Raw genomic sequence first — 24553 nt, forward strand, 5'->3', positions numbered from 1 at the left:
ACAGTAGCCAAATTAGGGAAAGAGCCCACATGTCCATGGACTGATGAATGTGGTATATTGGTACAATGGAATACTTCTCAGTGGAATTGATGTATGTGGTAGATGTGATATATATGTGCAATGGATATTGTGATCAGAAAGAATGAAATCTTGCCATTTGCAATAATGTGGATGGATCTAGACTGTATTATGCTAAGTGAAATTAGTCCAAGAAAGAGAAATATCATATGATTTCACTCAGATGTGGAATTTAAGAAACAGAACAGATGAACATAGAGGAAAAGAAGGAAAAATAATATAAAAACTGAGAGGGAAGCAAACCGTAAGAGTCTCTTAAATACAGAGAACAAACTGAGGGTTTCTGGAGGGAGGGTACAAAATGGGTATATCTAGCGATGGGTGATGGATATTACAGAGGGCAGTTGGGATGAGCACTGGGTGGTACATGTAAGTGATGACTCACTGGGCTCTGCTCCTGAAATCAATCCTATACTGTATGTTAACTAACTTGAATTTAAGTAAATAAAAAATTGGGGCAGCTGGGTGTTTAGGTTGAATGTCTGACTCTTGATTTGAGTTCAGGTCATGACCTCATGGTTCATGAGTTCAAGCCCCACATCAGTCTTACTGCGGTCAGCACAGAGCCTGCTTCAGGTCCTCGGTTCCCCTTTTTCTTCCCCTCCCCTGCTTGTGCTCTCTCAAAAATAAACATTGAAAAATAAATAATAATAATATTAAAAATAAAGTAAATTTAATCATATTTTAATACAAATGTTTTATAATGCAATTAGATTTTTAGTTATATAGAATTACTCATTTTTGTATTTCCTTTTGCTATCTTGAAAACAAACTTTCTTTTAAATTAAATGTATTTCTATTAAAACAGATAAATGTTTTTATTTCTTTATTTTTTTTAAGAAGTTTGTTCATGTTGAGAGAGAAGGGGAGAGAGAGAAAACCCCAAGCAGGCTCTGTGCTGTCAGCGCAGAGCCCAACATGGGGCTCAAACTCATGAACTGCGAGATCATGACCAGAGCTGAAGTCAAGAGTTAGAGGGTCTACCAAGTCACCCAGGCTCCCCTTAAATAGGTGTGTATTTTTAAAGTGAAAAGTCCCCACCTGATCTACCTCTTATCTTCCCTCCCCTCAATTGTGGGAAGACCTACCACTGAGAATTTGTAGAGTATATAGTTGGAGACATTTTACTAAACGTATAAAAAGTGCATACACAGGCATTTATATGTCCATGTTTATATGTGCATCCAAGGAAATATGTAGGTATTTTTTAATGGAGTGCATATAAACTTTTTAGTTAACATATTAGAGAACAGTTTTCCATGTTTGTACATAGCAATAGATTTCATATTTTAAAACAATTTTCTATAAGAGATATCACATAATTTATCTCCTGTTAGGGAGTTTGAAGTTTTCCATTTCTTTTTTTTCCAATCCAGAAATAATACAACGCTTAATGCCTCTGTGTATATTACTTCCTACAGATGTTTATGTTCCATAGGTTTAAGTTCCACAAGTGGACTTTTGAGTTCAGGGAGCTTGTATACTTAAATTTATAATAAATTCTGTCATAGTATTTTCCAGAAAGAGTGTGCTAAATTCTCTTTCTAGCAGTGTAAAACAACACTTGTTTCCTATATCGTTACTCATACTGTGAGTTATCAGTCTTTTTAATGTTTCCTACTTTGTTGGTGAAAAAATAAAATTCATTTCATTTGAATTTCCTTGATTTTTACTGAACTTAACCTTTTTTCAATAGAACTTAGAGATAACAGCTAAACTGACCTTTATTTAAATGTCGTGTTTATCCTTTTTTGGCTGCCTAACCAGGCTGTTGCTCATGATTTCCACTGAAAATGTGAACATTGAATATACAAGGTCACTAGGTGTCACTAGAATCCCATTTTGTTGGGCTCTTTCTGGCATATTTTTTCCTAAGAGCAGACACAACTGTGTAACAGCCTCTGATAAAATTCTGATGGTTCCTTTGGACAGTAGATGCTTTTATATTGAACAAAGAGGAAATAAAGGCAAAAGCCATAAAGGTCAATTTGGCTGTCCCCTCTCAGTTCTGTTGAGGAAGGGTGATCTAACAGATGAGTTGGATATACAGTTCACAGGCCTTTGTTTTGCCTACTTGAAAGTAGGTCATTGCCCAGATGCCCTTGCATTTAGTGTTTCCTACAGACAAGCACAATTTCTCGCATGACCCCAATGCTGCCATTCACATTAGCAAGTTGACACTAAAATACTCCCCACCATTGGATTCTGAGTCCATCCTGCTCTCACCAGCTGTTGAAGTTGTGCACTTTACAACAGATGGCTCCCAGCTCCCTGTGTCTAGTCAACGGCGTCTTCCTCGCTCTAGCCGTTCCTTGGTCTTCCTTTGGCTTTCATGCTTTTGGTATTGTGAAGATTGTAAGTCGTGATGTGTGGTGTCTCAGTGTGGGAGTACCTGATGCTTCCTGCTGAGGTCATCTGTGTTCTGGGTCCTCTGCAGGAATGCCCTGGAAGTAATGATGGCTTCTCCTTAGTGCACCCGCTCCGTGTGCTGGCGGTGCTGGTGGTGTTCACAGGGGTGCCTGCCAGGCCTCTGCACCGAGTCCCCATGCACCCCCTCCTTGCATTTAGTGTTGCTTTTGAGGGGGGGCACTTTGAACCACATCAGTAACTGTCCCTCATTGCACTGTGTCTCCCTGCTTTATTCACTGGGTTGTGATCATTACTTTCCTTGTTTAAACCTTTTAAGGCTTCAGCTATTTTGGCCATGGGTGGCCCATCCAGTTTGACTGCCGTGTTATTTTACCTATTTCCCATCATTCTGTAAACACTTCTTTCTGGCACCACAATTTAATCCAAGGCCTACCTGTACTTTGTTTCCCTGCCCTGGATCAGCTGTTTCTCTAGGGATCCCTGGTTCTGTCAGTGGAAATGATATTGTGAACCCATAGTGCGGTGCCATCAGCTGTTGCTGCTCCCGTGCCCTCTTGCGGGCAGTCAGTGACACCCAGGTGTTTGGATCTCTATGACTAGTGAACCAAGTTCCCACTTACTCCTGCAATGTCAGTCCCAAACCAGGGGGTTCATTCCAGTCCTCATCTTCTCCCCAGGGTTTGTGACTCACTTTTCAGACTGGAAGAAAGGATTCCTGCTGTCCTTACAGGGCAGTTAATCAAATACGTAGATGACTCGTCTCTTCTCCGGCTCTGCCTTTCCCTGCACAGACCCCCTCGTCTGCTCAGGCTTGGATCCCCCTTTGCACTGGGCCTCTTCTCTGCACAGATGTCCCTTTTGCCTCACATCACCCCCACGCGTGGGGACCCTTTGAACACCTGTTCAAAGTCTGACACCCCTCACTGACCTTGCTCAGATACCTTCCTCTCCCCGCTTGGGCTCCAGCACCCTGTGCTGGGCCGCGCCCCACACGAATGCCCCTTTCTCAGGCTCTGGGAAGCCCTCCGAGGCAGAAGTGCTCCCCATCCATCCACACAAAACTTGCCCCACCTGTGTGCTCAAGGACACAACTGTCAGGTGAAGGGAAGCTGGAAGAGCAGATTTCTTCCCTCCTCACTGAGGGCACATGTGGAGCAATTGCCGGAGTGGTGGGAACAGCTCTCAGAGTTCAGAATTCCCGAGACTTTGAAAGTTTAAGCCTCTTGTGATGAAAACCTGCGTGTTAGTAAGACAGGTGTTTTTTAAAAACCTATGAGGTTTTTGTTTATAGCAAACTCTAAGTGTTCCTGTGTTGATTAAAAACAAAGCAAAGCAGGGCACCCGGTGGCTGAGTCCGTTAAACGCCCGACTCTTGATCTCCATTTAGGTTATAATCTTACAGTTCATGAGATTGAGCCCTGATGTTGATGTCAGGCTCTGTGCTGATGGTGTGGATCCTGCTTGGGATCTCTCTCTCTCCCTCTCTGTCTCTTGTGCTCGCTCACGTGCAGATGGGCGCGTGCGCTCTCTCTCTCTCTCTCTCTCAGTAAACATTAAAAACAAAGTAACACCAAATTATCCACTGTTACCAAATAAAAAGACATTTTTCTATCTGAGCATAGGTTTACTGAGAAGATAGATGTAATACTATTCATGAGTCACTTAGTAAATAATACCAGATTATTGGGTTTTTTATAGCTTTAGAGTAGCTGTTCTCACATCATGGTCCAGGGACTGCTGGGGTCCCCAGACCCTGTAAGGGGGTCAGCAGAGTTGAAACTTTTTACAATATTACTAAGGTATTATTTGGCTTTTCCCCCTTTCATTTTCTCAGGAGGGTAGAGTATTGTGAGGCCATGTGGCACACACAGTGTATGGAATGCTGAAACTGTGAAAATCTTGCTATTATTGACATTTGCAGAACTGTGCGGCCAGGCTACTTTTCTACCTTTTATTTCTGTTTCCATAAAAGCTCTTGTGTTGACATGTATTGAGTTTTATTATTGTTGTTTTTAAATGAATTAGCAAGTACATATTTTAAGAACCGCTCAGTTTTAATTTGTTATAATAAATATCTGTGAGTGTAACATAAAAAGCTTTATGAGATCCTTGAATTTTCTGAGAGAGAAATGTTGAGTTCAAAATACTGCTTTACAGTTCAGTTTGTTTCTATGGCTTCTTTTTTTTTTTCTTAAGTTTATTTTTATTTATTTTGAGAGAGAGAGAGAGAGAAAATCCCAGGAAGGCTCGGTGCTGTCAGCTCAGAGCCTGACACGGGGCTCGAACTCACAAACTGTGAGATCATGGCCTGAGCTGAGACCAAGAGTTGGACCCTCAACCATGTAAGCCGCCCCAGCGCCCCTGTGTCCCTCCCGCTGTCACTGGGGGTCCTGTTCTGTGCCGGGGAAACCGTGCACACACACTGCCTCTTCCTCACTCCGCTTCAGGGAGGTGCTCCAAATTGTCTTACTCTGTTTGACCGTTGAAAGGGATTCTTCTCCCAGAGAAGATCAGATGCTTTTCCATTGCCGTAGCCTTTGAAGAGGTTGTGAAGGCCCCATCTATCTGGGGGGCTTCTTAGATAAGGCACAGAGTGGGACAGGTTTTCTATAATGAGTGAGTCTGAACAGCGTCTACTTCTCAAGGGTGCTTTTCCGGTCTGCTCTTGACCTGCCATATGAATAGGCACTGAAATTGCCAAGCAGTTTTGCTGTTTAAAATATCTGGGGAAAATGCCATTTCAGCCTCAGACATTCTGTTTGTCTGCCGTCCTGGGTCTCCCCTCTGGGTCCGTGCAGCTTTTGACAACAGTTGAGAGATGAAGGAGCCGACATCCCTACCCCACGCTCGGGAACAGCTGACCCTCGAACAGCATGGGTATATACTGTGCAGGCCCGCCATGTGTGTCTTTTTCCTCATAAATACAGTATTGTATTTTCCTGTTTCTCTTAAGTTTTCTCTAGTGTACTTTATTGAAAGAATAGAGTACAGAATACATATAACGTACAAATGTGTGTTATTGACTCTTTATTAGTAAGCCTTCGGTCACCTCCTGCTGTTAGTAGTTAAGTTTTGGAGAGTCAGTAGTTATCTGTGGATTTTTGACTGCATGGGGGGCGGGGTCAGCACCCCAACCTTGTTGTTCAAGGGTCAGCTGTGTATGACAACTTTAACACCAGCCAGGCTACTGTGGGTTTAAAGTCTTACCTCAGTCTTGCCAGAAATATTTCTGGTAGACTGAAGCATGTGTATTAGGATTTGATAAATTACAAAGGAGGCTGTTCAAACCAGCAGTATAAATTGGGTCTGTTTTTACCATCGCGGAGGTCTTTGTTCCCCTAGCACGGAACCTGATGCGATTCAGGATGGAGTTGGTCAGCCCTTTGGCGGCGATCCCAAAGGCCCCATAGTGGGGCCAGTACTTCTGGTGGAAGAGCCGCTGGGGCTGAGCTGGGGGTTAGCATGGACCGGGCCGAGTGGGCGAGGAGGGTGTGCTGCAGGAGCCCCCAGCCTCCCTCGATGGGAGGTGGTGATCACGAAAGTTATCCTCAGTCTGGGTACCGTTGGGAAAGTCTTCACAAGCCCCCACCCGGCACCAACAACCTCTCATTTGAGATTGCTGAACAGGGGGAACCTAACAGTGTGGTTAGGGAACAGGCCCGGTGGGTCCTGGAGCCTCAGGCGTGTGCAGAGCAAGGAGGGGGCGGAGGGGGGGCTGGTGGCCACAGTGATTGGCAGCAAGAGGCCAGGCACTTCCCGGGTCCTGTGCTCCTTTGTTAAGTGCTGGGTGTCCTCCACACACCTTCCCTCGCACGCGCTTTCTCTGCTTCTCTTCTCTCTGATGGTCCTGTCCCCTACTCTGTTTGAACGTGCCAAGGAGGAGGTGGTGTTCAGAAAGGCACAGGCGGGCCGCCGGGGCTCCAGGTCCTGGTCTGGTTTCCTCCTGTGACACCTGAACCTGACCTGTGAGCACAGTAAGTGCCTGCTCTCGCCCCCACTTAACAGGGAACAGGTGCTGTCCCCTCATGACCCTGGCCCCCTGGGGCTCGGCTCTGTGTCCCGGGGGAGAGGGTGGAGTTCATGACTTGGACTCTTGTGGGATTGGGTGCTTGAGGCTAGAGCCCTCACACAGCTGCCATTTGGTTTTATCTCCACTCAGCCCGCATCCTAGGTGGTAGATTAACATGCTTCTGCTGACTGGATTTAGGAGATAGGGTGGGTGTGGCATAGGCCATAGAGTTGATCCAGCGCAGGAGAGGGTTGGTTCTGAGGGAGGGACAGGACAGGGTCACAAGCAGGCTTGCATGGGCAGGGGAAGTGCCGCCATTGCTGAGTTCTCCGTGGGGGGGGGGGGGGGGGGGCCAGGTAGGGCTGCGCAGACCTAAGGATGACACTGGCCCAGGCTGGCCACAGTGTTCCCTGTTGGCTCTGAAGTAGCAGCAAGTAGAAAACAGAAAAGGTTGGTTCTGCTTTTAGGGGCAACTCCTGAGACCCTGTTCTGCCTGACCACTAGGTGGGGGGAGAGTGTCACGTTACATTTCTGCAGAGAAGGGTATCCAAGCAGGAGCTTTTTTTGTTTGTTCAGTAGATTTTGATTGAGTGCCTGATAAACACGGGTTTTAATGTAGTGACTTCAGTATTTTACCAAGCATGTGAACACGCAGGTTGTTGGCACGCACAGAATGACCTCACCGGTATAGCGGGCCACCTGCTGCTTCCTTGTGAAAGGTCATGTATAAACCCAGGTGGGTTCAGGACCTGTGTCTCTGCCTCTTTCCAGCTGATGTGAGTTGTCAGGACGCTCACTCCCAGGGAGGACAGAACACAGCTTCTGTAGCTACGTCCCCTGGGTCAGGCACACACGTTACCCAGTTCAGTCATGCCTTCCCACAAACTGCTAACTAGTAGAGGATACTTAGTAGTTTGTAGACTTGGGTGGAAGGTCTCCGGTGAGCCCCCGTCCCCTCAGTGGTACATGGGGGGAAGACAGGACTGACCTTGTGCGCCAGGACTGGTGAGAGGGCCTGGTGGGCGGCTGGGCTCTGCGGCGTTGTCACAGCGCAGGCCCCACGTGTGATGCTGCAGTTACCCGGATGCTTCTGCAGGTGCCCGCAGGCTGCTTCCTGGCCACCGCCGTAGGCGGTCTTGTTGCTTATAACAGTGGGAAATAGGTGACCTTTCACTTGAGTAAGAAGAGGCCAGGAAGCCCTGCTCAGGGTAAAAATGGTCATGAAGGACGTTTTTAAAAAAAGAGGCATTCCTAAGAAATTGTTCTTGTTCTCCTCCTCGATGCCTGTTGGTCACTTCTTCCTGACATGCATTATTCTCCCCGTCCACCCTAGGCTTCCTACAGCCTTTCTCTGGGTGTTCATTTGCTTTGTAAAAAATCAGTCTTATAAAAATGGACTTTACATTAAATGAAGGGTACCCATTTGAAGTGTTCAGTTCACGGAGTTGATAAATGTACATACCTGTGTTAGCATCACGACCACAGTCACCATATTGTGAACATTTTCATCGCCCGAGAAAGTTTCCCTGTGTCCTTTTGCAGCCACCCGTCCCGCGCCCCCCCCCCCCCCCCCCCCCCCCCCCCCCCCCCCCCCCCCCCCCCCCCCCCCCCCCCCCCCCCCCCCCCCCCCCCGTGCCCTTTACGCTGCTGTCCCACAGGGCAGCCTCGTCCCCGGTTCCGGCACTTACACCAGCTCTGCTCGTTCTGCGGTCTCCTGGAAAGAACATCATCCAGGATGTGTTATTTTGCAGCTGGCTCCTTTGGTTTAACGTGATGTGCTTGAAGTTACCCTTGTTGCTGTGACCATCGATATTCTGATTTTTTAATAGCTGAATAGTATTCTATTGTATGGATATACCACAGTGTGTTTATTCACTTTTAAGGGACAGTTGGGTAGTTTTCTGTTTTGGTTATTATAAGTAAAGTTGCTATGAATAATCATGTCTGTGTCCTTGTCCTTGTATTTTGATCATTCTTGAGCCATTACCCAAACTGTTCCCCAAGGTGCTTGTATCATTTCACATTCCTACCAGCAGTGCATGAATATTTCATTAGCTCCACATTTTTACCAACACTTGGAATTTATCATCTTTAAATTTAGCCATTCTAGTGATCATGTAGTGGTATCTCATGTGTTTGTTTATTTACTTATTTATTTATTTATTTTGGTAGCAGTTTTTGGGGATCGAATTCACCCATTGAAAGTATACAATTCAGGGTTTTTTTTTTTGTTTGTTTTTAAGTAAACTCTGTGTAGACCCAGCATGGGGCTCAAACTCAGGATTGCAAGATCTAGAGTCACAGGCTCTACCCGCTGAGCCAGCCTGGTGCAGTTGAGCGGTTTTTAATGTATTCACAGAGTTTTGCAGCCAGCACCAACGATTTAAAACATTCTCATCCCCTGAGAGCGCAGCCTTGTACCCTTTATGTCACCCTCTTTCCCCCAACCCACGGCAACTGCTAATCTACTTCTTGTGTCCGAGAGTTGCCTCTTGTGAATGTGTCGTGTAAACGCAGTCATACGCTACGTGGTCTTTGTGCCTGGCTTCCTTCCCTGACGTGATGTTTTCGAGATCTAGCCATGTCGTCGCGTGCATCAGAGCTTCTTCTTAACACAGGATTTCACCGTATGGCTATATATCATGTGTATTCATATTGTTAGGATTTGTAAGTGTTTTCTCGCATTCTGTGGGTTGTTTTTATAAGTCCTTTATGGTTTCCTTTGAAGCAAAAGTTTCTAAGTTTTATGAGTTCTACTTGTTATTTGTTTGTTTCTTGTGCTTTTGATGTCATTTAAGAAACTTGCCAAATCCAAGCTCAAGAAGTTTTACTCTTAAATATTTTCTTCTGAGAATTTTACAGTTTGAGCTCTGACAGTTGGGTCTTTGATCCGTTTTGAGCTGGTTTCTGTGTGTGGTGTGAGGTGGGGGTCTGATCTCATCCTGTTTGTGTGTGTGTCTTGTCCCACACTGTTTGCTGAAAAGAGGACTCTTTCCCTTTGACTTGAGTCAGCCTTCTTGTCAAACCTGTTAACCATACATTTGAGGACCCCTATGGTTTTAGCATGCATTTCCCTCATGACTCGTACTTATTGTAAGATCACATGCTTGGTGACTATTTGGTTTAAATCTTTTGCCCATTTTTAAAAATTGGGTTTTTGTCTTCTTAATACTGAGTTGCAGTTAGTTTTTGTACATTGTTCCTAGCAATTTTTTGTCAGATCCACATACTGTAAATACAAATCTCAGTCTGTGACTTACTGTTTATTTTCTCTTTTGCATCTTTCAGAGCATGTCAGTGTTTTATTTTGTTGAAGTGCAGTTTTTAGTTTTCTTTTATGTTTCTTTTGCTTTTGATATTCCCTCTGAATGTCTTTGCTTACTTTGAAATAATGAATTTTTCTTCCCTTTTCTTCTAGGAGTTTATAGTTTGGGCCTTTATATTTCTGTGATCTCGAGCACGCGTGTGTGTGTATGTGTGGTGTGGGATAAGGAGGTCAAGGTATTTCACAAGAGTGTTTATTTCCACAGTGATGAGATTTACTCCTTCAGAAAGTGTCTTTTGAGCACTTGCCCTCTGCCAGGCATTGGGGTTGTGCTGTCACTGGATGGGCATATTCCCTCCCGCCATGAAAGACACAGGCTTTGTGGGAGGAGGGGGCGTAGTGTGGCCTCGGAAGGGACCAGGAGGGGCTTCGCGGCAGAGCCCGTTTGCAGCTGGTCACCCTACTTAGGGGCTGGGGATGCCTCTTGGAGTTGGTGACTTTTGAGCTGAGGCGGAGAAGACACAGAGGAGCTAGATGCTCGGAGACCTGGGGGACCAGCTTTCTGAGGGACAGAAGGTCGTGACCTGAGGTGGAATGCCGCCAGTGTGTGTGAGCATCTCAGAGCATCAGTGGTTGGGATCCATGAGGAGAGGAGCTCGGAGACGGGGTAGTGCTCCTGCAGGGATTTGGATTTTTGCACACATCTCTGTCTTTACCCTCAGTGCACCCTCTGAGTGCCAGGCGTCCGTGCTGGGGAAACTCTTGTGGATGAAGCACGGCACCTGAGTTCAAAATGGCCCAGACCTGCACTTGCCGCCAGCTCTAACCACTTCCTCACTTTACTCCTGTCTGGCTCTAGGTGCCGTTTCTCTCCCTGTTGTGCCAGCCATTTCCGTGTGAATCAGAATGCCCAGTTTCCTGTTCCCATCCTGTTATGGAGAGAGAGCCCCTCACATGCAGGAAAAGAGAAAGGCCAGCTATTATTCAAGGCTCGCAGTGAAGCAGTGGTCCCTTTCTGCCCTCCCCAGTTCCTGCCCCCCAGGGTAGCGCCCCTCCACCCACCCATCGTGCCTCAGTGTCTCCGCTGCTGCCGTGACGTTCCAGGTTTTGACACTGTCTAGACTCTCTAGTGTGGAGTGCAGGCTTAGCTTTCTATGTGGCTGCCTTCGGGGGCCCCACTTCAGGGCCACGTACCTGCACCCACCCTTTGTGCACATGTACACACACACACACACACACACACACACACACACACCCCTTCTCTCTTGGTTCCGTAAAGTCAGCAGTTGATAAACTAGCAGTTTTACTTTACATAATTGCAACTGTGAAAGGTGTTTTTAGCTGATCTGAAAATACACACAAACACATTTCCTTTTGTGGAAACTTTGTCCTTACCTGAGCTCAGCCTGGTGTCCTTGAGTTCAGTGCGTCTCTGGTCCAGGTCATCTGAAAACTGAACCTGTCGCCTGCTCTGGTGGCCCTGACTGTGGGCACGGTTGGCCCCAGCCCGCATCCGCATCCCTGGGGTGTGAGGAGAGGAGCACAGTCCCTTGTGGTGCCCTCTCGTTCAGCTTCCAGGCTGTGCTTCCCTTCTCTGTATTGGCTTTTCAGTTCCCCAGACGTCCCTTATATCCTCTTCATTTCTGTTGGTCTGTGTCGTTTTGCTTTCCTTTACTCTCATTTGATTGAGGTTTTGGGAGCAGGAGAGAAAAACGTATGCGCTCAGTCCATCAGTGTCAACAAGAGCTCAGGAACATTCCGTTTTTATTCCTCCGTGCTGCTCATTCAGATCTCCACCCCGCCCCACAGCTTCCGTGGAGCCTGCAGCGGCTCCTGCCCCTGTAGCCATCACTGATCTCCTTGCCCTCGATGTCCCCGTCCTGGAACTCACCCCGCAGAGTGGCCTGTACCCCACCTCTCGAGCACCCTGGGGCCCGCAGGATGAGGGCCGCCCGAGCTCACGAGTTTGGCAAATACCGCCATTGGGGTGACCTGTGCGACCTTCTTGTGACCAGTATCGGGGACTGCAGTCCCACCAGCGGTTTGTGTTTTCCCGGAATTGTCACCCTGCCTTCCCTTTGCTGCCCTTCTGCACCGGCTGTCCTTCCAGACAGATCCGCGTCCTCACTGGCAGTCCGCGCCCCCACCCAAAGCTTCTCTTGGCTCCTGTAGTAGCCCCCATCGTGGGTGCTGCCTCGTCGTCGTTCCCTGAGCACTGTTACTGTGCTGCGTTCTTTTTTTTTTTTTTTTTAATTTTAGCATTTTTTGTAAACCTCTTTCCTGTCTGGCTTACTAAAAAGTTGCATTCGGAATCTGCCTCTGCATTCACTGTACCAGGATTACACGTGTCATTTGGCTTTAACCCCATTGTGTGCTCAAGAGAACGGGCAATGAAAAGACCAACGATGCCTTGTGCTAAAAGTAGTTTTGGCCTCACAGGCCCTCAAAAGTGTCTTGGGGACCCCAGGGGTCTTCTGACCACACTTTGGGATTCCTTAAGTCTAGTGATAAATACTGTTGTCAGTTTGGTGCCTAATATTCCAGACTGCTTAAAATAAGAACGACTTTACCATATTATATATAGTATACAGTCCCATATACCCCCTGCTGAAGTTTTGTTTTTATTCTTAATCTATTTTAGAGAGCTCTATGTATGAATATGGACATACTTGCCTTATTTTTTTTTGCATTGTATTTTAATTCTATTTCCATCTATCATTTGCATATAAATGTTGAACAGTGACAATCTTATGAAATGTAGTTGGAGTTGTGTTAAGGGGCTGTACTTTAAAAAGACTGAAACAACAGGTGAGATTATTCTGTTAACATAGGCGTAATCAAAGGTTTTCGGTTGGGTTGTGGAGAGATGAGCAAAATGTTATATGCTTAATCTTTCAGCACTAATGATATAAATGAATGAGAAGTGTAGAAACTATAGGTAAGGAGATCGTTTAGAAAATTATTGTAATTGTTGGGGCGCCTGGGTGGCTTAGTCGGTTAAGCGTCCGACTTTCGCTTAGGTCATGGTCTCGCGGTTCGTGGGTTCGAGCCCCGCGTCGGGCTCTGTGCTGACTGCCAGCTCAGAGCCTGGAGCCTGTTTCAGTCTGTGACTCCCTCTCTCTGACCCTCCCCTGTTCACGCTGTCTCTCTCTCTCTCCTAGAAATAAATAAAACATAAAAAAAAAAAAAAAAAAAAGAAAATTATTGTAATTGTTTACATTTGAGCATCTGAATGGTTAGAAGTAGGTGATGGTCCAGGATCCCCAAGGCAGGGAGGGCGTGAAGGGCTGCACAGCAGAACCTGCCCAGTGGCTGTACACAGGTCTGGGGGTGGGGCGCAGCCTGGGGTAAGTGTCATCAGCCCACCCTGCTCTCCAGGCAAAACACACAAGACACAACCCAGTTTGGGGGGCAACATGAACATTGCAGCCTAATTTATTTAGGAACCTTCTAGCTCTAGATTATTCATTTTTTGTCCTGTCTACACTCACATCACTCGTTTAATAACATGTGCTTCAGTGGTATGTGTGCCATGCACTGATCATTTTGAAGGGTGCTACAAGACTAAAGTTACCACGGAAAAACTGTGCTTCCTTTACCTGCTGCTTGCTTCTGCTCTTACACAGTGAATACTGTATAGAGAATAATTTGGCAAGTGGAATTTATATTGCCCTTTGTATTTGCTTACAAATGTACTTTGTTTATTTTTGAATGTTTGTATATTTTTGAGGGAGATAGAGAGGGAGAGAGAGAGACAAGGACAGATCATGAGTAGGGGAGGGGCACAGAGAGAGGGAGACACAGAATCCGAAGCAGTTCTGGACTCCAACCTGTCAGCACAAAGGGTAATGCAGGGCTCGAACTCACAAGCTGTGAGATACGACCTAAGCTGAAGTTGGACACGTAACCATCTGAGCCACCCAGGCGCCGTTAGGCGTACTTACTTTAAAAGACACATCTATTGAAATGGCCTGTGCATTTCTTAAACTGCTAACTGACATATGTGCAGATTTAATGCTGTGTGAATATAACAAACAAATGCTCATTATACTCTCAATTTAATTACACAGATGCAGGACAGCTGGAGCACACATCGATGAATCGCTGTTCCCGGCAGCCAACACCAGGGAACACTTACCAAGCCTAATTAAAAAAAAAGTGAGTATGTGATTTCAATATGGACAGTGGCAACTATGAATTTATTCAGTCTTTTATTCCTAGAAAATGAAACTATTTAGAGCATATTCAAGAGTTGTCTTAAGTGCTGCTGCTGCTCCTGGTGTTCTTCTCCTGTAGCATTTTTAAGACAGTTACGGAAATTATTTTATCTTTTAAAGTTGTGAGACATGGAAGAGAGAGGTTTGCCCAACAGAAAACTGGAAGTTGCCAAGAGACCAGCAAATGTCTAGGTGCTCTAGGAACTTCTTCGGAATTCGGTTTGTTATGTCTATAGCAAAATACCTTGTTCTGCTCTTGGAGAATCTTAACAGTCTGGAGCAGAAATATCCAAGTTATTTAATAAATAAGTTTATTGAAAATCTGCTCTGCAGACTTAAAGACATTTTGAGGTCTAATTCATATTTGAACTACAACGTTTTCACTGTTTTATTATTTAAAAGCTTTTATTGTGATTTCTTTATCTGAGGGTAAGTTGCTTTACTAGGAAATGTCCTAGTCCCTTTTCGCATGAGAATGCCCGTTGGAGAAGCGATCTGCGGACTTTCTCCAAACTGAATTAGACAGACTAGAACCATACATTTCCCGTAGTTAAAGAAGACATTCCCGTGGGTGTCTCAGATTTTCTGTAAATACTAAATCTTCTACCTCCATTCCATTCATGGCAGGCCAGCCAGGGTTTGTGGTGCACTGACAGGTGCACTTAACTTCAGTCTCCACCCTGATCTCATTCACATATAGGTGAAATAGGGGGTGCAAGTCTCTTGACTCTCTTTGATACACTTAGCAATAGTTGTGTCTGCTGGGGATTTTTTTGTTGTTTAATTTTTTTAATGTTTATTTATTTTTGCGAGAGATTTGGGGGAGAAATGGCAAAGAGAGAGGGAGACACAGAATCTGAAGCAGGCTCCAGGCTCTGAGCTGTCAGCACAGAGCCCGACCCTGGGCTCGAACCCACGAACCGTGAGATCATGACCTGAGCCAAAGTCAGATGCTCAACCGACTAAGCCACCCAGGAACCCCCAAAATAAACAGTTGTTGGTTTGATATGGGTCCTTGTGAATTGGATGGTCTTCAGTACACATACATTACACACACACACACACATATGTCTTTTGTGCGAATGAGTTTCTCCTATGTTAACACGTATTGTTTGGGAGATTGCTGTTTTCTTCTTCACAGTATGTTTTTGACCATTTCATGACAGCATACGTCGGCCAACCTCACTTATTCTATGGCATGAATGTGTCTTTCTTGGATTCGTGCACCCTTAAATCATTGTGGGTTTTTCCTAAGCACGTTGTTTGTGTGACATGTTTAATTAATTTCTCCATGTGGAAGTTGTAGAGATGAAGTTACTGGGTTGAAATGTGCGTGCTCTCTGTTGTGAACAGCCCCACCAGCAGTGTAGAGGGAGCCTGTTTCTTCACACAGTTATCAGACCTGGATGTCACTGATCTTTGTCATTTTCCTATTAATGAGGCCTAAGTCATGACTGCTTATACACTTTCTTTAAAGGTTTACCTGTGCCCGAAAACATTCTCTTTCCTTTTTCTAAGTGCAGTTGCAAAGTGAACATGACTGCAGATGGTATTATTTTGGGCTTTTTGTGGAGGTTCTTGGTTCCCCCTCTCCTCCTTTCTGCTGCCAGCCTGACCCTCATCCCTGCTGTTGTGCAAATATTCCAAGCATATTTGTGATTTAGAGCCATTACATTCTCTGTTCCCTCTGTCTGGAACACACTTCCCCCAAACTCCATGATGTGACCGTTTTTCTGACTGGGGTGGGGCTTTGAGCCCCGGTTCTTTTCTTGGTGAGGCCCCTGAGCGCCAACGCCCTGCGAGCCGAGGCCCATCCTCCCATGTGCGGCTGCCCCGGCTCGCCTGCCTGCTGTTTTCCTTTCGTCTGTAGTGCCTTCTCCTTCCCAACCTACTGTACTAATGGTGGCCGTCAGGTGGGGGTCAGTTGTCTGCAAAGACTCACGGGACTCTACGTGACCCTGCTTGAGAAGGGCGGGAGGGGAGCCTCTTTCGGTTGCTGGTCATGTGCCCTTGTGAGTGCCTTACCGCCCCCAGCGGCCGAGCCCTCCCATTGGCGATAAGCAGTTGGCGAGCTTTGAGAATACCGATGCCCCCAGATGCTTTGGACTCCCAGTCACAAAGCATCATTGTTTGTTAGCCCATTGCATGCTGTGCATGTTCGGCGGGGACCACAGTCGAGGCCAGCTCCAGGCTGGCTGGAATTAACCCTCCTGGCACGCCTACACTTTATTTACTTATTGTGTTTATTTTCACACATATAACTTATTTTACTTATGTAGGGTTTAATTTCCATCATTCATTAATAGAGCATAAGCTGCTGACAGCAAGAATCTTTTCCTGTGTCGAGACCAGTGCCTGACACAGCATTTTTGTTAAATGATGAGTGAGAGCAAGGTGCTCAGTCAAGAACACAAGTGTAGGCCTGCGGAAGCTCCCTCAGACTTCTTGGGAGTCACCCATTGTCACACCTCGTGTGTGTGTGTGTGTGTGTGTGTGTGTGTGTGTGTGTGTGTAGAGTCTTTGGGGGTCACCAGCTGAAGAGAGTTACTGTGATTTAAAGACAATAGGGCAAGATTAAATAATGGTTCTTTTCATTGGTAGTTAAACTGCTCTCGTATTTTGTCACTATGTTGTTAATTTTGGTGGGGGGAGGGGAGATAACGAAGATTAACAAAAATGAGGAAGAGACTAATTTTGTTTAAGAACTTTCATGGAAGCTAATAATGCTGGGAGGATTTCAGGAGAAAATGCCTGAGTAAACATAGCTACTTAGTGTATAGCCACCTTGTGTTTATTCTTAAAATTGTGCTGATACTTTTACAGATGCACAGAAAGAAATGACTTGCTGTTTCACATGCAGTGCAAGAAATAAAGCCTTTAAGAAGGCTTTGCAGTGTTACAAAAATTCCAGAAATGCAAAGGGAAGAGTTGTTTTCTTACAAAGTTGCAATACAGTATTAATTTTTATGTCCTTTTTGCACAGCGTAAGTGTATGCAGCCCAAAGATTTTATTCCTAAAACACCAGAACATGATAAAAGGCTTCAGAAGAAATTTCAGAAAATGGCTACAGAGCTCCAGAGGCAGAAAACAACGATGGGTGAGTGCGCACACCCAGTACGGGCATGGGCGCTTGCTCTGGTGGCCGGTGGACGGACCCCCGTAAGGGGGACCCTGCAGCTCCAGCCTGCGGAAGCTTGCCGTGGCTGTGGTAGGGCCATGGATTTGAGCTCATCAGCCGTGAAGTCTGGGTCGCTCACCAAACTGATGGAACTTTTTATCTTCAGGAATCATAATGGAAAACAGATTTTGACTAAGAAGCCCTATTGGAATAAATCCCTGTTTATTTCTTTGTTATTTTATATCTATTTTTATATTTTTACCTGATAAATACTTGGCCTTTTTGTTACTCAGCATGGGCAAATGTTAGATGATATGTTGTTATTATTTTTTTAAATGTTTATTTTTGAGAGAGTGGGAGAGGGGCAGAAAGAGAGGGAGACCAGAAGCAGACTCCAGGCTCTGAGCTATCAGCACAGAGCCCAATGTGGGGCTCAAACCCACAAACTATGAGATTATGACCTGAGCCGAAGTCAGGTGCTTAACTGACTGAGTCACCCAGTCACCCCAGGTTTTTTTTTTTGCCTTTAATATATATAATTTTTATTTGTTAATTATTCCTCAGTAAAGCTAAAAAAAAAAAAAAAACAACACATTTCTTTGGGTTTGCAAATTAGCCCACAGTTGTATTTTTGTTTTTTTAAAGGTATATTTTCTTTTAACTGTGCATTTTGTTTGCATTTTGCCTTCAATAGTTTGAATTTTATGTTCATGGGCCAGTTTTCTTTTTAAATCTCCTACTTGGAGTTCACAGAGGTGCTTGAATTGTTTTTCCCTCTCTGTGCATCAGTTTGTATATTGTCCATTGACCTTTTTTTTTTTACAGTTCACTAATACATTCTTCTGTGTGTAATCTGCTCTAAAATCCATCTTTTGCATTCATAAGTTTGGTTATTTTACTTTGCAGTTCTAGGGTTTCCCATATTTTAAATATATTCTGCTGTTCGGATTAAATCACTGACATTTTTTCTTTGCTTCTTATCTGCATTATCTAGAATGCCTCTGCTCTGTTCTGTGTTTTTTTGTCCTGCTTTTTGTCCTAATGCCCTGTTTCAGTAAGAATGATGGCTTTTGTAATTGAAGGCAAGTCATTAGTTATAAAGTATGTTTGAAGCTCCAGGCAATATTATTCTCTTAGACACAAAGTTTCTAGTTTCCCCTGCTGAGTTCCCAGTGTAGGCTTTATCGGGACTGTTTTGAGCAGGAACTTCTCTGATTTTGGTGAGGCGTGGTAGACTTCTGATTTGACAGTGATACCAGGATGTGGCCACCTAGAACTCTCCTCTGAGAGCCTGGAATAATAACGACCCCTTCCCCTGGCTGGTCCTGAACTTCCATTTTCATCTTTCAGTGAAAATAAACAGAGAGAACTTTACATCTCTCTCTCTCTCACACACACACACACACACACACACACACACACACACACCCCCCCCCCCCCCCACCCCACCCCACCCACCCCCCCCGCTTAGCTTTTAGAATTTGGCAACTTGTAGCTTCAGAATTTGGCAACTTTTTTGAGGATAAAATAACGTGCATGCGAGGACTGGATCTCTTCTCTGCCCTGTTCAGTGGGATTTGGTGCTGCGAAGCTTTTGGTTTTCTCTTGAGTTTGTTGATACTGCCAAACTCTTGGCTTGTGTCTTGTCTTGTACCTTTGTTTCTCAGCAGCTGCTCTCTGCTGGGTCAGAGACCAGCCCTTCAGCCTCTTGCCCCAGGCCCTTTAATGATAAATCCTCCTGGGGGTAAACCATCCTCTGCTCATGAGCTCACCCCTCAGCATTCCCACTCTGCAGAATCGCGACCTCTCTGGTCCTGGTCTCTTCAGTGGTTCCCTGACACATATACAGCTTTTGTATTTCCTTTTTCTCTGTGTAGGCATTACTTGGCTTCAAGATACTCTATTCCTGTCTTCAATTACTTGTAAAACATTATAGCACTGTAACAGTGGTAACAATCAGGTTTTGTTGATGGTTGCATCTTGCACAAGGCTTTTAGAAGATCAATTACCTACATTTTTCACTTGTAGCAACAGGCTGCTTCTGTGGAATCAAAAAATAGAGAAATTTTTGTCCTTATGTATTTAATCATAGAATCATTTCTGGGGCTTTTTTGAACTATAATTGGCATAACATACTAGTTTCCGGTATACAGTGCAGTGATTTGATGTGTATATTGTAAAATGATCACAAGTCCACTGAACATCTATCACCATACACAGTTATAAAAAATTTTTTTCTCATGATAGAGCTTTCAAGACCCAGTCTCCCAGCTACTTTCACAAATGTAGTCCAGTGTTCACTGTAGTCCCCGTGCCTCGCTCTTTTTACAACTGGGGGTTTGTACTTTTGACCCCTTTCACCCATGTTGCTCATCGCTGACTCTGGGCCTCAGACAGCTGCCAGTCTGTTTTCTGTATCCATGACCATGGTTGTTCTGTTTTTGTTTTCTGATTTTGTTTATAGAATCCACACATAAGTGATAACATATAGTATTCTTTTGCATTAATTGACTTATTCCACTTAGCGTAATGCCCTCAGGGTCCACCCATGTTATCATCAATGGCAAAGTTTTGCTCTTTTTTATGGTCAAATAATATTCCTGTGTGTGTGTGTGTGTGTGTGTGTGTGTGTGTGTGTGTGTATACACACATACCACAATTTCCGTAATCCATAGATGGACATTGAGGTGGTTTCCTTGTCTTGGCCTTTGTAATTAATGCAGTGAAATGGGCATGCAAATACCTTTTTGCATTAGTGTTTTTGTTTCCTTCAGGTAGATTCCCAAAAGTAGAATGCTGGATCATACGGAAGTTTTGTTTTTAGTTTTTTGAGAAACCTCCATAGAGTTTTGCACAATAGCTCTACCAGTTTGCATTTCCATCACGAGTGTGCAAGAGTAGCTTTTCTGCACTTCCTGGCCAACACTTGTTCTTTTCTTTTTAATAATAGCCGTTCCAACATTTAGGAGCCAGATTGCATTCTGGCTCTTCCTTCTTACTAGGTGTGAGATACTTATTTGATCTAGATACAAAAAAGTAAAGTAACTTGTGTGTCTTGGTTTCCTCATCTTTAAATTCTGACACCTGATGCCTTGGGGCTAGGAGACGTTGAGTGAAGTGGTGCACGTATAGTGCTTAGCACAGCACCTGGCACGTGGACTTTCCTCAGCCAGCGGCCGCAGTTCTGGTGCCCGTGTTGACCGTGGAAGTGGAGGGGTGATGACAGATATTGATGGTAGTAGGTGATGATGGTGAAGGGAAGGTGGAGGACTATGGGATGGACTGGGAGTGTTCCCATGAAACGAATCAGATCGTTGCAGTAAGAAGGCTTTTTTATTAAGTTTAAAATTGGATTTTTGTTTATTTTCAGATAATGATGTCCCTGTTCTCCTATTTGAATCCAATGGCTCACTGATCTACAGTCCCACGATTAAAATGTACAGCGGCCAGCACAGTACCATGGAGAAGAGGTTGCAGCAGATGAAGGAGAAGAGGGAGAACCTCTCGCCTACCTGTAAGTGTTGGCATGTTATAAAGGGAACCGAGCGCTTGGTGTGTAAACTGTGGGGGGAAGGTTTATTCCTCCTTCCCTAGAGACTTCAGTTGTTTCCTAATTCTAATAGATTTTTACCTATTTCAGGGTGGACTGTGTTAATATTTTCCTCCAGAAAATCTTACGCTTCATTAAGATTTTTAAAGCATATATTTTAAGCATGTATTAGGCATGTATTTTTTGGATGTATAGGTTGAGAATCTATTTTTTGTAACCCCTTTGTGATTTTTAATATTTTGGGGATATTTTCTTTTTTAAAAAATAATAAACCAAGCTCTTTGAAAGAATTTGATTTAGACTAATTATGAGTTTATGTTTTTCTATATTTGGGCTATTATTAAAATTTCTAGTTAAATACCATATGAGTACATTTTCATAAAACACCAGCGTACAGCTCCTAGTGAACAGCCATCTGGGTTCTCCTTGAATTCTCCACCCATGGAGAACCCATATCGTAAGTGTGCATATTTTTCCAGATGGCTTCCGGTGCATCACACACCTGTGTGCACAGGCTTCTGTGTCTTCCTGTGAGGTGTGGACCTGTAGTCTATCTTCACCTAAATTGAATCATGGCATACCTGTTATTTCAGCCCTTATTTATTTTTTTTAACCTTAAAAGTGTCTTGGAGGTTTTTCCCTGATCAGTAGGTATGACCCCTACTTCTCTCTTTCTTTTCTCTTTTTAAGATGCTGCAGAGTAGCTTGGAGTTTAGATACTGAGTCATCTGCTAGCAGAGGTTTACCAGTTGTTCTTTATTAGAAATAGTGCTGCAAGTTTTTATCCTTTTTAAACTGCACGATATGGTTCTTGTTTCTGCTTAACCGTTTTCCTGTTTGTGGTCGTGAGGCTTTCCTTTTCCTTTTTACTCGTGTAGTCCTTCCACTGGTGGACATGCTTCTCTGCAACTCTGTGTTCCTGTGTGCTTCGACAGTGTTAATTCATAAAGGCAGAATTTAAAATTCTTTATCTTGTCAGATTGCCCTTCAAAGTTTGTGCTATTTCTGGGGCGCCTGGGTGGCTTAGTCGGTTAAGCATCCGACTTTCGCTTGGGTCATGATCTCGCGGTTCGTGGGTTCGAGCCCCGCGTCGGGCTCTGTGCTGACTGCCAGCTCAGAGCCTGGAGCCTGTTTCAGTCTGTGACTCCCTCTCTCTCTGACCCTCCCCTGCTCATGCTCGCTCTCTCCCTCTCTCCTAGAAATAAATAAAAAAATTTAAAAAAAAAAGTTAGTGCTATTTCACCTGTTGCGAGCTGTTTATGAGAGTGCCACTGTCTCCACGGTTGGAAAAATATGTTACTCTTTATCTTACTCAATTTGAGATAGAAAAACTTCATTTCTTTGGTTTGCTTTTGAGGTCACTTCTTATGAGAAGAACATATTTTTTTGTTTTCGATTCTATCACTAATTATAACTTTTGCATTATCTTTGTGAATTTTATGTCTTTGTCCAATTTCCTGTTTTTCTTATTTGTAAGAGTCTTTTTTATATCATGCACAGTAATCGTTGAATGTTGCAGCATTTTCTCCTAGCTAGTGTAGAGCCCTTCTCCGAGCTAGTGTAGAGCCCAGTGTGCTTTCGTAGGCAGTCAGTAAGTATATTGTTGATTGAAATGCACAAAATCTTTGCTTTCTCATTTAACATGCAGCAACTTTTGTAAAACAGAAACATTTAATGTAGGCAGATCTGTTGGTTTTTCCTTATGACCTCCAGGATTCCTTTGACGCCCAGAACTCCCCCACCACAAGGTTTTAAAATTGTTCTGTGTTTGCTCCTATTACCTTTACGGTTTATTTTAACCTACCTTGAATATATTTGTACGTGACTATGCACTGGGCACCTGTATCAGTTAAGGTTGGTTTGGGCTGCATGTAACAAATACCATGAGTGGCTCAAATTAGATAGAGGTGCATGTTTCTGTCATGTCATCAAAGACATACTAAGTAGAAGTCATAGGGTGGCCATTCCATGGTTTTTAAGAGTCTTGCCTCTCACTTTTCTGCTTGGTCTCCCTTAGTGCCTGGCTTCCGATTTAAAATGAACATGTCTCCCAGCTGAGCCGGCTTCCTGTGGACAGCCTCGCACACGGAAAGTTCTATCCAGTAGCACTGGGTCTTATAGCTCTTCTTGGTTGTAAGCAGTTATGGCCAGAGAACAATAGGGGCAAGAAACCACTCCAGACAACCCAGGAAATCAGGCACAGTCCTTTGTGTTGTGTTCATACATGTAGTTTGATTTGCCTGATGCCCAGCGTCATCCAAGATGACAGCCAAAGGGGACTGTAGTAGATGGAGCCAAAGGAGACCACAAACAAGACTGGCATGGTCTTTTAGAGAGTGTGGCTGCCCTGACGAGATGAGGTTTCTGTTGCTAAGAGGAGGGTGAGTGTGCATATGGAGCTTGGGAGCAAGTGCTCTGCTCTAATCACGTATGTACCTTTATAGGCCCCTGGCACTGTGCCATTCCTTTGCCGGGTTAATTCTGCTACTTCACCGCATCCAGCACAGCTCAGAATTCAACACCTGAAACACTTGTTCTTGTGCTCACCATTCTGATCTTGATTTAACGTTTCCTCAAGAAAGCATGGTTTGAGTCTCTTTAAAAAACATCCTTGGGTATGAGACCAAAATGTCTTTCTTGTTTCTGATTTGTTGTATGCACAGGATTTGACGATAATATTTGTGACCTTGTTAAATTATTGATATCCTGGATTTTATTCTGTGAAACCTCTAGGGAGTCTCATCCTTGCCACTATTGACATTTTGGGCAGAACCATTCATTGTTAAGAGCACGTGAGGGGCAGTGCGGGGTGCTGTCCTGTGTCCGGCAGGATGCCTTGCAGCATCCTTGGCCTCTGCCCACTCACTGTACACCAGCAGAATTTGGTTCACACCCCATGGCATCCAGTGATGTCTGCAGACGTGACCGTCACCTGCTGGGAGCCAAGGCACCCAGGGCTGAGAACCACGGTTCTAGTTTGCTGGCTTCTTGAAGAAAAAGCCCGACTATTATACAAGATGAGCTGAGAATATTTGTTTACCTTTGCTGAGCTTCTGCTCAGGTCCAGGCAAACTGACTTTTCAAAATCTCTTCTAACTTTATCCTAAATTTAATCCTTTTGGTGACATGATTTCTGTAGATTATTTTTTATGAATCTCCCCGTCTGTAGTAGATTTGAGTAAGAGTTTTTGTGCTTAACGTTGTGCAGCAGGTCTGGAGTGTGAAGTGGCAGGTGGAAGTCGGTGTTGGTGTGATGTGAAAGAGCAGACAGTGGGTGTGCAGTGGGCCCCGCGTGTCAGCGTCAGCGCTGCGTCCGATGACGTGTTCGGTTGTATTTTCAGCTTCCCAGTTGCTCGAGAAGTCTCATGATGACACAGTTAACTCTCTGTGTGGAGCCTGGAACATTTCACAGGATACTTTGTGTTCAGGTAAAGTTACTTTCTTTTCTGTGATAGATTTAAACTTTGAGAATATTACGGTTTTTTTATTTGGAGTCTCTTCTAATGTGAAGAATAGTTAAAAACTAGAATTCATGAATTTCACTGAAATTAGGTAATAAAAAATAGGTATTTTAATACAGGTAGGGCATGAGGAACCTCGTAAGTTAAATCACCTGGGATTCCTACAGTTTTTCTCTCAGGCCTTTGCTCTCTTGGCACAGCATCAATAGGTATTAAAAAAGAAAACTTGTGTTACATGTACTTATTCGCATGCAGTGTAAACTGTGTTACAACAGAGGGCAGCTTATTTCACACCGTGTACCATGACTACAAGGAGCATATGGCTGTCAGTGAGGTGTGTAGAAATCATTGAGAAATTTAGAAGATAAATGGATTTCTGCTTAGAAGCAAGTATTGGAGGGGCATCTGGGTGGCTCAGTTGGTTAAGCATCCGACTCTAGCTCAGGTCATGATCTCGTGGTTCGTGAGTTGGAGCACCACGTCG

The 24553-nt window shown here is 44.5% G+C and overlaps 1 protein-coding gene across 3 annotated transcripts in view; it reads left to right on the plus strand.

Annotated features, from left to right (window-relative positions):
- Positions 1–24553, plus strand: part of MCPH1 (microcephalin 1) — a 270061-nt gene that overhangs the window by 22062 nt on the left and 223446 nt on the right. For all 3 annotated transcript variants that reach the window (XM_039219167.1, XM_039219166.1, XM_039219168.1), the window contains exons 5-8: positions 13793–13880; positions 16923–17037; positions 20429–20572; positions 23950–24036. In XM_039219167.1, the coding sequence (XP_039075098.1) occupies positions 13793–13880; positions 16923–17037; positions 20429–20572; positions 23950–24036 (434 nt within the window). The remainder of the gene's footprint in view (positions 1–13792; positions 13881–16922; positions 17038–20428; positions 20573–23949; positions 24037–24553) is intronic.

This window comes from Hyaena hyaena, unplaced genomic scaffold (genome assembly GCF_003009895.1).
Source record: "Hyaena hyaena isolate Hyena2069 unplaced genomic scaffold, ASM300989v1 scaffold_796, whole genome shotgun sequence".
Taxonomy (NCBI): Eukaryota; Metazoa; Chordata; class Mammalia; order Carnivora; family Hyaenidae; genus Hyaena; species Hyaena hyaena.